General features: G+C 49.1%; 1 protein-coding gene across 2 annotated transcripts in view; it reads left to right on the plus strand.

Moving 5' to 3' along the window:
* The window catches only part of GPC3 (glypican 3), a 141812-nt gene that overhangs the window by 86538 nt on the left and 41973 nt on the right, over window positions 1–13301 (plus strand). For both annotated transcript variants that reach the window (XM_015626879.1, XM_015626880.3), the window contains exons 5-6: window positions 1379–1504; window positions 12296–12416. In XM_015626879.1, the coding sequence (XP_015482365.1) occupies window positions 1379–1504; window positions 12296–12416 (247 nt within the window). The remainder of the gene's footprint in view (window positions 1–1378; window positions 1505–12295; window positions 12417–13301) is intronic.

Raw genomic sequence — 13301 nt, forward strand, 5'->3', positions numbered from 1 at the left:
TGTCCCTGGGGGGGGCTGTGGCTGTCCCTGGGAGGGGCTGTGGCTGTCCCTGGGGGCTGTCAGCCCCAGCACGGCAGTGAAAGGGCAGTGCAGAGCACAGCCTCCCTTCTCTTGGTGTCGCCTGCCCCCAGCTGGCTGTCGCGGGCTCTGCCTGCACAGGGAACCCCACGGAATCCCAAAGAGAGGGGGGATGGAGGGAGCTGGATTCTGCACACCAAACTAGCTCAGACCGCAGGGCAGCCCCCCGTACAGCACCCGGGGGATGCTCCTGAGAGTGCTCCCTGCTCCAGGTGCTAATTCCTCATCATTCCTCCCAGGGATAAGGAAGCTGAGCAATAACCCCTTGCCAAAGGGGGAAATGTGCTGAAAATAAACCAAACAAGACGACTCTGAGGCCAAGTCTTACTGCCTTCAGTCCCTGCTATTCATATTATCTTATTTTTGGTGCTATTTACCTAATGAAATCTGCCACTATTCCCTGGTGACCACTGCTGAGTGTCCCTGAGGGATCGGACCTAGGCTGGGGGAATGTCACATCCCACTCCCAGAGCCTCTGTCACCTCTCTGGGTACATCAGAGGTCCCATGGTCAGCCTGTATTCTGGCCCTCTGGACCACTGCTGCAGGTGACCAGCTGGAGATCCTCATTGCTGGGAAGGGAGGGCACAGGGCTGGGATGCAGCCTGGTTCACATCCCCTCTGTGTGGTGCAGGCACTGCTCCTGCCTTCCTGCAACAGAGCCATTTTGATGAGTGTAACCTGCCCCTCTGAATGCAGACTGAGACCCCACGGCCAGCCCACTGCATCCCTTGAAACCGTGTCCTTTTGATGGTGCAGCAAGAAGCACAGCCTTAGCCACGTGTACAGATCTGTGCTGAGACTGTCAGCTCTGGCCTAACGCCAGAATGCCACCTTGCAGCAATGCTGGATGGCCAATCTCAGCCACACCAAGCCCCTGCAGGGCCTCTGTTGCCTTCTGCAAAGCAGAGGGGACACTACAGCCCGACCCTTGCTGCCCAGATGTACCCCATGGATGTGTGGCCTGAGCCAGTGGCCCCTTTCCTTAGGCACTGTGAGAGTGCAGAGACTGTGGCTGGCTTTTGCCTGGTGCAAAGTTGGGCTGAGGTTCTGCTGCCCCCACATCCCTCCCCATCACCAGCAGCTTTGCCCTGGGAAACACAGGTTCAGCCTTTGAATAACATCAAGGGAAAACACAAAGAGCTACTTTGGTTCGGAAATAAAACTGGTGTTTCGTGGTTTGTTTGCACCTAGCTGCTTTAATGTTGTGTTTGTGTGACTACCTTCACTGGTTAAAATGCACCAACCTCATCTTTTCTTCTTCTTTTAACTGAGCACCCTTTTCTCTCCCTTTCTTCCAGGGAGCTGATTGCAAAGCTGAAGTCCCACAGCAGTTTTTACAGCAGCTTACCAGAGTACATCTGCAACCACAGCTCTGCTGTTCAGAATGACACCCTTTGCTGGAACGGACATGAAGTCGTGGAGAGGTGAATCACATCTCCCTTGCCCTCCTTCTCCCTCATCCTGCTTATCTTTTGTTGACCAGGCAGAGGAGCAGTCTGACCAGGACAGGACTGGCTCTCTGAAGGGCTTTGTGCAGCGCAGGTGTCCAGCTGTGCTGCAGCTCAGAAGGATGTGCGAGGTCTGCACAGACAGAAGTGGTTGTGTGCTGCCCTCCACCGAGTTTTCTCCGTACTGAAAACTCTGCACCCGTGATGGGATTTGGTCATGGTGGGCCAGAGGCAGGAGAGCAGCAGCAGCTTGACACTGCTCCCATGGGAGAGTGCACCACGGTCCAGGGATGGCTCCTCTGGAGCAGAAGCAAGGGCATTTCCCCCTTGCACTGCACGGGGTGAGGATGTCCCCAGCCAGGCTCGGTGCTGTGGTAGCAGGACAGCGTGGTTGCCATCCCCTGCCCCACCCAGGGAGGGTCAAGGAGCACTCCCCTGTTGAATTTCTCTTTGTTTTATGGCTCTCAGCTGGAGGAGGTGAGGACCAATGAGCTCTGGTGGTGCCACTGCCACTGGTGCCACCTTCCCACCACCAAGTCCTGGCTGTCCTCTCTGCATGGAGCCATTCTCACCCAGGTCCAGCTACTGTGCCCTGCCTCACTCGCTGTTTCGGGGAATATACTGGTGGTAATTGAAGTTAACAGAGGCAGGCAAGTGCAGGATTCATACCATAAAGAGGAAGGAAGTGTTAGTAGAAATGGAGATTTTTCTTGCAAAAAATCCACCTTGGGACTGTTAAAGAATGTGGAAATAGAACTTGGAAATGTTTTTTATAATTATACATAAATCTCCTCTAATCACACTATTTTGCAAAGCATACTTTGCTATTAAGTAGTTTGCATAAGGGAAGAAATAGAAATAAAATCAGGAAGTGGTGAAATGTTGAGATATTAATTATGACTTCTTGATCAGTAACTTCAGGTGGTAATTAGCCTGTACTTGCAATACTGACCTGAAACACTGAATAGACCAAAATAGCATCAAACTCTATTTTGAAAAAAAAATGACTCAACATCTAAGATCACATGCGTAGTAAAATGTACTTACGTTGCCTAAGGAAAAATGTGTCCTCTCTTGGTACTTATTTCTGGAAAATCTTGAGTTTCCATGCCTGAGATGTTCAATTGGAAAGAAAAGTATTATTTCAATATTGTCTCACTGATTGTTAATTAAAACTTCTAAAGGAGGGCTATAAACACTGCAGCTCTGGAGAGGGGGACCTAGGGTGGGCTCTTGGCTTGTAACAGCTCGCTGGGGTCATGGCCAGTGAGTCCAGGTCCTGCTGACACCACAACTGGGTGAAGTGGTAGCAATGGAAGGGTGCTGAGTCCAGGTCTTCTTGCAAAGTTCAGAGCTATTTGCAGATTAAACATGATTTCAGGTAATGGATGGCCTTCAGCTTTCTGCTGAGAATACCAGGGGACCCTCGTGGGCAGAGACGTCCCCTGGGTCCCTGCTGTGCTAATGGTGGCACAATATGGCACGTCACCTAGGTGCCATGGCATGCAGGGGGGCAAGGCAGGGAGAGGATAAAGTCTGTGTGCATGAAAGGGGCACCAAGATTTCACCCCCTGCCTGTTGAGTTAAGGAATAAGTCCTCCACTGTGCTTGAAGAACATGTGCCTTTCCACTCCTCTTCTTGCCCCCTCTGATCTCTTGCACAGATGTCGCCACCTCTGTCAGCTCCTATTAGTGACAGCTCCCTTGCAGGCAGATATTTGGGATTTTTGATGTGAGCAGAGAGACCTCAGCTAAAGAGACCTCCTTTCTCAGGGAGACCTCAGAGAAAGCTGAGCTAAGATAATGGTTGGAGTTCCATTATCTTAATGTTCCAGGACCTACTTGCAGAATGTTTCAAATAGAAGCAAACACGTAGTTGAAATCATCTCTACACTGGCTGCTTCATGTGCTTGGACTTCCCAGCTTGGCATCTCCTTCAGGGTGTCTGGAAGGATTCCTGAAAACCAGGAGCATATAAGGATACAGTGCTCGAGTTCTCCAAGCTGCCAGTTCCTCTATTTCAGTGTTTTCCCCAAGAGGGAGCCAAGCAGCTGTTCATGGTGTAGCAGCTCTTACTCAAGCTGTTCTGAGGATGTGTGTTATGAACTGGAGAAATTCTGTTCTCCTGCTGGACTGGTGTGTGTCTGCTGGTGATCAGACTGCATCTTGCCACTTTTTGCAAGAAATTTGGTGTGGTTTGAGTATCTGGTATAAATTTCAGGGTGCTGTGCTGGTGTTTGTCCCACATATGTGGTGCCTGCCAGAAAGAAGGATGGTGGAGACAGGATGGGATGGTTCCTGTGGCTGGAGTGTTGGCATGGAAAGGTACAGGCTCTTTGAAAGGACAAGCAGGGGAGATAAGGATGGGGTGTCTATGTCAGTGACCAGCTGGAGTGCCTGGAGTTCCAGCTGGGGATGGATGAGGAGCTGACCAAGAGCTTTTGGGTCAGGATTAAAGGGAGGGCAGAGACTGGTGATGTCCTGGAAGACTGGCTGGATGAGGCCCTTTATAGACAGACACGAGCAGCCTCACATTCACAAACCCTGGCCCTCATGAGTGACTTCAAGCCTGGTCTCTGTTGGAGGGACAACACAGCAGGGCATGTCCCTGGCTTCCTGGATAAACTGGAAAGTTCCTGCTGAATCTGCTGGTCAGATGAAGACCAGGGCAGAGCAATGCCCTGGCTGGGTGGATTCTATGCTTACAGGAGTTTCCATGTCTGGTGCTGTGTGGGCAGTGGATAAAACTGTTTGAACATTGTGGGGTCTGTAGGGTTGGTGTTTGCTCATCTGTATGAGCATGTCCAGGATTTGACTGTGTTCTTGTAGGGATTGTGGCTATTTACCTCTTGCATTTCTAATGTAGTACCTGAGTGTTCATTAAGTTAGAAAAGAGCCCTACTGATTTATTCATTTCCAGACCTCCCTGTCATGACAAAATTTGTTATTCTAAGCCCTTTTCCTGTAACACATTAAATCAAGCCTGGAACAGCAACTTCACAGCCCTTGCCAGTGCACCCAAGGACTTGATAATACCAACAATGTGGATCATGTCATTTGATGCAAACAGTCCCTTCTGCACCCTGCAATCCTCCTCCTGTGGTTTCTCTGGCTGGGTATTTCCTCTGTCCTGTTTATTCCAGTGCTTTGTTACCCACAGGCAAAGAGAGTGTCTGTCCTCCCCATGGACTGGATGTACTCAATGTCTTTCCACTGGGTCTCACTTCCCAAGTTCAGCCTTAAACCATCCTCTGTTTCTTCCTTGCTCTTTAGCTCCTCTTCCCTGACTGAAGGTGGCATGTCTGGGGCTCCAGAGCAATGCAGCTGGCTGGAGTGTTTTATCCTGCTTTTAATCCTTCACTTTTTTTAACTGAATCTTACTTTGTGATTCCTCATGGTCATTTGCTTCTCCATGTTGGACCACCTAATGGCAAGAATTCATCCTCCTTCCAGAGGTTTGATCTGTGGGTTAATAGTTTAATTGTCATCCCTATTGTGGATTTAGGACATGGTGCCTCAAAATGACTGCTTGCAAACAGTGGCAACCACACAAGAAAGGTTGATTTTTCTGTAATGCAGAACAGTGCCTTGTGTCTTTTGCTGTGCTTCTGCGTGGTTGAAGGACATAAGCTGAAATGGGAAGAAAAAATAGAAGGCAACACATCCTGCGTTTCACACTTTTCAGAGTGTGCAAAAACACACTGTGCTTTTATGGGACACCACAAAGGTTCATAGCAAAAGCCACAAGTGGCACATTTCACCACTTGCAAGGTGAAAGGGGGGGTCACGGTGCTTGGGTGTTTGTGGGAGCTGGGGACCAGACCTGCTGGAGCTTCCTCTGTCTCTGTGCACCCCTCTGCACATCTCTGCAGCTTTCCTGGGCTCAATTCCAGGCACATCCCTGAGACAGACATGGAGGTGGGGTGGGTGTGCAGCATTGCTGTGATGCCCCTCCTCTCCTCTGTCTTCATGCCCCATCCTCTCACCAGACCTCCTGCTGGTGGTGTCAGGTGGTGAAATGTTGGCCTCTCATCCTTGTCTCCATCCAAGTAGAGAAAAAACAGAAGTCCTGACTGAGTAATTAGCTCATTTAAAATCTTCATCTTAAGGCAAGTAGGTGTTGAGATATCAAACTCACCTCAGTTTCTATTGGAGCTCAGTGTTGGAATCTCAAAGGTGATTCAAACTTTATATATAGTATCAGGGTTTTGCAGCATTTAATACTAAAAGCCTATTAAATCTAGATTCTCCGAATTTAATAATCTGCTTACATGAGTATATTCTTTTCAAGCTGTTCTGAATAGAATGACAGCAACATCTGCCCACTGCAAAACTTGTAAGCACATTAAGCCTTGCTGTTAGATGCTGCCATCTCCAAATTTCTTGAGACAAATGTACATTATTCTAAATCACCAGCATAATTCTTGTTTTCTATGTACCAATTCAAAATTAATACATTTTTAGCACCTTGCCAGATTCTCTTCTTCAACATAGAAGTCTCATATTTCCCTGCTGTTGCCAATGTACTGTGGTTTGTTTTAATCATACAAATCATAAACAATGAAAGCACAATTGGAAGCAAGATAATGAGAGCAAGAAAAATGAGATTCTGTAATTGGAACAAAGGAAATTCCATGCCAGCAATAACCCTTTAGTTCATGAAGGGTTTGGTTATTTCTGGCAGTGCTGCAAAATATCTGATCCAATGGAATCCCCAAAGAGGGGGCTGTATAACTTTTCAAGCCCATAAAGCACAGCTTTGTAGCAAGTATAAGCTATAATGAAAGGATAGTAGGCAAATTCAGTCAGTTGAGTGGCCATGTTTGTTTCCAGAGTATTTCAGAAATGAAGATCATGAATCTTCCTCTGTCCTGCTGCTTAGTCTCAGGTTTAGCCAATTTTTGTATAATCTATTTGTCCTGACCTGAAATAAGGATACAGGGAGACTTCAGCCTGTCTATAAACTCCCATTGTTTTGCTATGAATATTGCAGTTTTTTGCTGTTCCTTCTGAAGTCCCATTTCCCAGAGCCAGGTGAATTCCTGAGACCTCACATTTGTGACCCAGCCATCATCTGCAGCACATGCACTGGCTGTGGAGCTTTGTGTGGGGCAGTTGGGAAGAAGTGACACTTCTCTAGTCAGGGAACTCACACAGCAGGATCTGAGGGGGCTCTCAGAGGCTTCCAGGTGTTGATATTTGGAAATCCAGAAGAAAATGGTTCTTTTTTCATTAAGTGAGAACACTCCCCACTGAGAGTGTTGGATCCTCCTGGTTGCTTTTGAAGCAGCTTGTTTGGAGCTGCTGGTGGTGTAAATTGACTGCGGCATCACAAGCTCTGCAGTGACTGCAAGGACTCTCTGCAAGCAAACAAACAAAGCCAGGAAGGCACCTGAGAGCCATACACCCCTCCTGTCCCCTGCCTCTGCACTCCCATGAAACAGATGCCCTGATGGTCATGGGATGGTGGGGACATGAACCCCACATGGAAGGGAACAGCTGGGGTGGACCTGCCCCCCAGACCCAGCCCATGTCTGGATGGGGGTGTGACTGACCAGATGGCTCTGGACAATCTGTCTTTAGAGAGGAAACTATCAGGGGAAGAATTGTCACCTTTTCTTGGAGGCTGGTGGGCCATCCAGGAGTTATACCTGACTGCAGGGCAGGATGTGTGGGTTAGGAACAGCTTTTCAAACCTTTTGGCCCCCACTGCTTTCACTGCTGATGTGACACTGCGGTTGTCTCACTAAACCAAAAATTAGCTGGGTCAGAGAGTAAAATATTGGCTTCACCACTGCACCCACCTTTACTGACCCATGAAAACCAGCTGGAGGTAAGAGCTGGGCTCATGTAAGGAGCAGGGCAGGGAGGCAAAACATTTCTTTGCTTTCCCCCATTTTTCTTTTCTTTTGCCTCCTGTGTGGTGAGGACTTGATGTCACCAGTCCACATGATCTCTAGTAAGTCACATCTTGAAATGCAGAGCAGCTTTGGGGGTCTGGGGAATGTTGCTCTCTCAAACTCAGTTATTAACTCTTGTGCAATGAAACCTCTGTGTTGTGCTGTGTCTGTGTTGTGTTTGTCCCCCACCCACTCTCTCTGACAAGTATAATTCAGTGAACACAGATAGAGAGCGAGCCTGGGAGGGATACTGTGCTGTTTCAACTAGAGATACCTTTGAATAAATAATTTGCAACTGGAAGGCAGGCATAAATTAATTGTTATTTGAATGACATACTTACTTTTCTTTTTCTAAAAGGTGTAATTCTTTATGTTTGACTTTCAGGATTACTTTCTCTAAATCACAGATCAGGCATTGCAGAAACTCATCTCAAAGCCTAGCAGGGCCGAGTGGGATGAGCACACATTTTACTCATTGCCATGTGTTTAAATAACATTTGTCATCTTGTCTTCTTTGCTATGAAATGAAAGCTTGGAATGAGCTGCATTTGGATTGGAAAAGACCAAACATTCACAGGAGACATAGAGGGGAAAGGACAGGAAAATGCTTCAATTTGACAGCATACTTGGGCATTTGTGTCTGGTGGATGAGGAGAAGCAGGAAGGGTCTGCAGTTGTACTATCCCCACTTCATATTATTGGTGGTTTCATAAGGTGGTTGTCTTTAAAGTAATTTTTAATGAGGGCTTCTTATCAGCACATTTAACAATGTGACATTTGTGTTTGGCAAACACCAGGTCCCCAGCAAGAGCCCATACCCAGGGAGCCCAGGCAAGGAGATGCTGCTGGCTGACGTGGAGACATGTCAAAGAGAAAAGTATTTTGGGCTTTGCTTATGAAGTGTGAGCCAGACCATGCTCATGTTGCAACACTGATACCCCTTCAGGGACCCTCAGGGACCGGGGTGGGGGACTTTATCCACTGTGTGTATTTGCTGTTCCATGCTGGTATCAATCACCATGGCAGAGGCATGTGATGGGTTTCATGAAGTGGCACAAGTGTCCTGCAGAAGGGGCTTTATTGGCATAAGCTGAAAGCAGCTCGAGATGGCTCAGAGATTTCTCTTTTTCTGCACTGACTGGAGAACATGGGAGGAAGGTGATGATTTGTCTTTTTTTCCTGTCAGCCCACCAAGCCTTCAGCTTCGGGGGGATGCAGAGGAGCCTGCATGGGCACTGTCCTGGGACCCCCAGCTTGCTGGGGGCTGCACAGGCGTCTCTCTGCCATATTAAGGCCTGGCTGCTTGGCCAGGGCTGCAGGGAGGGGTGCCAGCTGCCTTTTCCAGCTTCTCTGGCATTTCAGGAATGCAGGTTGCTTGCTGAAGCTACATTTCAAAGCCCTTAACCCTTTGGTTGGCTGCATCCCACAAGCCTGAATGTGGCCACTCCAGGCTGGTGCTGGGGCACAGAGTGGCACAGCTGAGGGGAGCTGGTGCCTGCCTTGTACCTGAGCACACCAGCAGGTCTCAGCTTGGAGGAAGTGTCCCCAAAAGCACCCAAGTCCCACAGGACCATGTCTCTGGCTGGTGGGATGTAGCGGGTCCCCACGCATCTCCTTTTTTCTGCAATGCATGCTCCAAGATGTGCAGCTTGCAGGGCCCATTGCCTTGCTGCTTCAAATGACTTGTGTAATGGTGCAAATGGTTCATTTTGGGTTGGGTACATACCCTTGTGTCTGGCCAGGTAGGAAACACCAGGAGGTGACACTCTATTTCTCCACCATCACTGTTTCAGGGAGAAATCCCTCTGCAAATGCTTTCAGGTTTGTTTCCTTCTCTAGTAGACTTTCTCCCCTGAGAAGGCTGATCTGAGTTCCTCACCACCCCATCACAACCTTCTGGAGAACAGTTTCGGTCTCTGGACATGGAGTTATAGTATAGTATTGCTGCAGCACTGTGTTCCTCCCTCCTTTATTATGTTGTGTAGGCTACAGAAATCCTCTCTGGCAGCTGTTGCGTGGATTTCAGAAGGGATTTCACCCACTCAAACCCAAGCTATTGTGTTTCTTTGTGTAAAACTGTTTAGGAGAGAGACTGTATTAATTTAGGGATGCACCAAATGGGCTTGGTTCTGCTCTTGCTAAAACCTGTGTGAGTTTCCTGATTAAATCTCTGAAACCACAGGAGACCTTTCAGCAATGTACTTCTGAGTTCCACCAGTGTTTTAAATTAAATTTACAGTGACACCAAAGATAGGAATTTCTTCGTCATCTAAAAGCCCGTGCGTGCTGTGGATGTCTCCAGATGCGTTTGTCAGGTCGGCAGGGTGGCATGAAGTGGCAGTGTGACAAACAAGCAGCAGGATGAATGGCTCACCGCTCCCGGTGCTCTGTCCCCCTTCAAGGAGCCCGGCAGCAGTCTCAGCAGAGCCGGGCAGGTCTGTGCTTGCGGCAGCATCCTCTTCCCACGAGATGGTGCTGGGAGCATGCAGGGCTGTGCCAGGAGCTGCTGCAGGCTGGCCCCAGGCTGGCCCCCTTCTCCCTCTGCTGCCAACCTCCACCGAGCCTCCAGCTGCACCTCTGAGGGCTTTTCTGGACTGGGAGCGATTGTGTCAGGTACAGCCGCGTTTTGTGCTTCCCAGGATAAGGCAGCTGTTAAAAAAGAGGTGTTGTGCAAAGTGCTGAGTCCTGACAGGGTGTTGGGGTGCAGAACTGGTGCTGAGGTGCAGGGCTGGGATGGCTGTGCAGGCAGTGCCCCTGAATTTCACCCCCACATTCAGGAGCTGGTGAGGCTTGGGAGAGCCAAGCTGATGAATGTGCTTTGCAGTGATGCCTGTACCTGGACAAGCTGCTTGTGCCTGGAAAAGGAATATACACAGGTGTGTATTCCTGTGCTGCAGGCACTAACATCCTCCCTTCTCCTGTCCCTTTTTTCCTGTGTCATCTCTTCAGTGCAGCACCTTACAGGGCTGACAGGCATTAATGGAGGTGCAGATGGGGCATGCCTAGTGTTGAGGAGCCAGCTGGAGGTGCAGAGAGCTCCTGCACATGGAACTCCTGCTCTGAGATAGCCTTGGAGTGGAAATCGGCCTCAGATCTGTACTTAAATTATGTGAGTATTTCAGGTTGGGGCAGATTGCTGCTGCACCAGTATAGATCTGGGGTTGCTTTTGCATCCCCACATGTCTGAGTAGATCTCATCCTCTAGTTTAGAATTTAAGCAGAGTTTAAACCAAGCCCCTGAGTATCCCCAAGCCCCTCAGTGTGCCCTGATAGCTCTTGTGGCCAAATGTCCACGTGACTCTTGCTTTCTACCCTAGCAAAACATCCTCCCTGAGCTGGCCCCACCATCCCTCCTGTCTCCCTCCCCTTCTTTAAATGCCTGCTAAAGTCCCACTTTCTCCCCAAAACCCATGTGAAATGGGCTGACTGTGATTGCCTGAGCTTGCCTGGCAGCATGAGGATGGAAGCTGGGCAGGGGAGCAGGGAGCTGACAGACAGGGAGGCAGCCACTAGGACTGGTGCTGAGAGCTGGGTAAAAACATGATGTGTAGGAGATGAATGCAGAAAGGAAAATTCATGGTGTTTACCCATGGCACTGGAAAAACAGATGCACAGTAAAGCAGCCTGATTCTGGTGTTATCTCGGTGATCTCACTTTTGGAGGCTGTGCTGGGGTTCGGTAGTGCCTGTCCTGGCTGCCAGTCCTTGGAGATGAGGACTTGTTTTGTGCTTGTAGAGCACCACAGCCCATCACTGGGGCTGTGATGAATGGCAGCAGCCCAGAGCTCGAGAAGGCGCCAGTGTGCTCCGTGCCTCTGCTGTGGCTACCAGCAGGCAGTGGTGGCAACTGATTGCTCTGGCCCGAGCCTGGATTTGGTGCTTGTCTTATGCTGGAGCATCATCAGCTGTTACCCAGGTCCTGAGTGTAGGGATGTGTTCCTCCAAAAGCAAGAGTGTACTAGTTCTGTCCCTCTTCCCCTCCCTTTAATCGCTCTGGTAAACTTTGTCATTCCATGAACCTTGCAGCAAGTGAATGTGTATTTCTTTCCTAAGTGCTGTTGAAAAAGCTGAGTGCAGCTCGGCCTCCTTCCTCTGCAGAGCTGCCCTGGCAGTTCAGTCTAGTCTGTGGGGGCTTTGCTGACTCCCATGGTACCATGGTAAATCGAGATACCCTGTGGTGCAGAGCCCAGCACTGTACCAAAGTCAAGGTACATTCTGTCTGAGCAGTTACTTTGATCCCTAAGGCTGGATCTCATCAAAGACTGAAATCAGGATTGTTTGACAACACCTATTTTCCATTAGCAATGTTGACAGCATTAATTATATTCTGATGCTTTAATTTCTTTATTATTGAAATCACACATCAGTGATAGTCATTATTTTGCAAGGGGGTTGATGTTATGCTAATCAGCTTGCAGTTAACTGGGTCATCCCACTCATTTTTTTGGCTGTGGGCACAACACTACTGCTCTTGTACTGGAGTCTCTGTGGTCTGCCAAGATTTATTTTAAACAAACATGAGCAAGCCAGAATTTCTGAGCCAGCTTTTTTAGGACTCTTGGGTGCAAGTTATGTGAAAATATTTATCTCTGTTGTATACTGTTTAACATCTTCCTTGGTTACTAATGGACTGGAAAGGACTTCATTGTCCTCAAGTGATACAACTACATCATCTGGCTGCTTCGCAAAGTCAGAGCAAAAAATGTTTATGGGAATCTTCTGTCCTTTCTTTGTCATTATTAACTGTCTTGTGCTCTCTGTTTTGGAAAGGGCTGGTGCCTGTATTGGGATTTCTTATGTTTGAACTTTAAAGACCTCCTCTCTATTAGCCCCTCACATTGTGGTTTTCTCTGTTCTCTTTCCTACAGGTACAGTCCCCAGGTCACAAGGAACGGAGCAAAAGCTCAGGCTGGCAACCATGAAGTGAAGATGAAAGGTCCAGAGCCAGTGATCAGCCAGATCATTGACAAGCTGAAACACATCAACCAGGTTTGTTGCAGACGTGCCAGCAGGGATGTCTCCAGAGTGGGCGGTTTCCAAATCAGTTTGGCCTCCCCTGCACTCTCTCTGGGCTCAGACAGACATCCCAGGTGCCTCCATCTGCAGCAGCTCTGGGAGCCCTCACGTGCCACCCTGGCCCTGCACAGCAGCAGGCCCACAGGGCACATGTGGCCAGTCCTGTTGGATGTCTCCTGGTGTGATTCTGCATGGTGCAGCCTCCCAGGACTCAGCCTGTGCCTGGCTCTGTGTGGATGCATGGCTGCAGTACAAGAATGCTTCTGCTGGGCATCCACGCCCTTAGCAGTGGAGATCTGGGAAAGATGGAGCTGATGGGCTGTCCTTGAGCATGATGTGCTGGCAGGGGGTCATGTAGCATGGACCTGATGTCCCCCCTGGCTGGAGGAATTCCTTTTGGTGTTGCTCGTGGCTGGCAATAAGGGTCACTTTTTTCTTTGCTGTATCTCCCTGGGCATTCTCTCCCAGTCAGCAGTGGGGCATGTTACTGTGGAATGAGGAATGGCAGAGCTGGATGAGATCCCTTCTGCTGGGGAGGAAGCTTCCCACTGCCTCAGACCTGGCATCCTTCCTGAGACAAGTGGTATCTTGTCTCTACCCATTATGCCATGCCAGGTTAGGCCTGTGAAGGAGCCCTGCTGCTGCCAGAGAATTGGGTGGCAGCTCTGCACAGCCTTCAGCTTGTGGCTGAACCTTCCCCAGCACTGCCTTAGGCCAGCAGGGCTGGGGTCTGGCTCTGGACTCTGCTCTACCCTCTGTGCCACTGAGCGTGGATGTCACAGTAACTCGGAGAGGAGATGTTTTTCATAGGCAGGTAAAGGTGGAAAGGCATAGATTTTCATGGGCAGGTAAAGGTGG

This window comes from Parus major, chromosome 4A, assembly GCF_001522545.3.
Source record: "Parus major isolate Abel chromosome 4A, Parus_major1.1, whole genome shotgun sequence".
NCBI classification, from domain to species: domain Eukaryota; kingdom Metazoa; phylum Chordata; class Aves; order Passeriformes; family Paridae; genus Parus; species Parus major.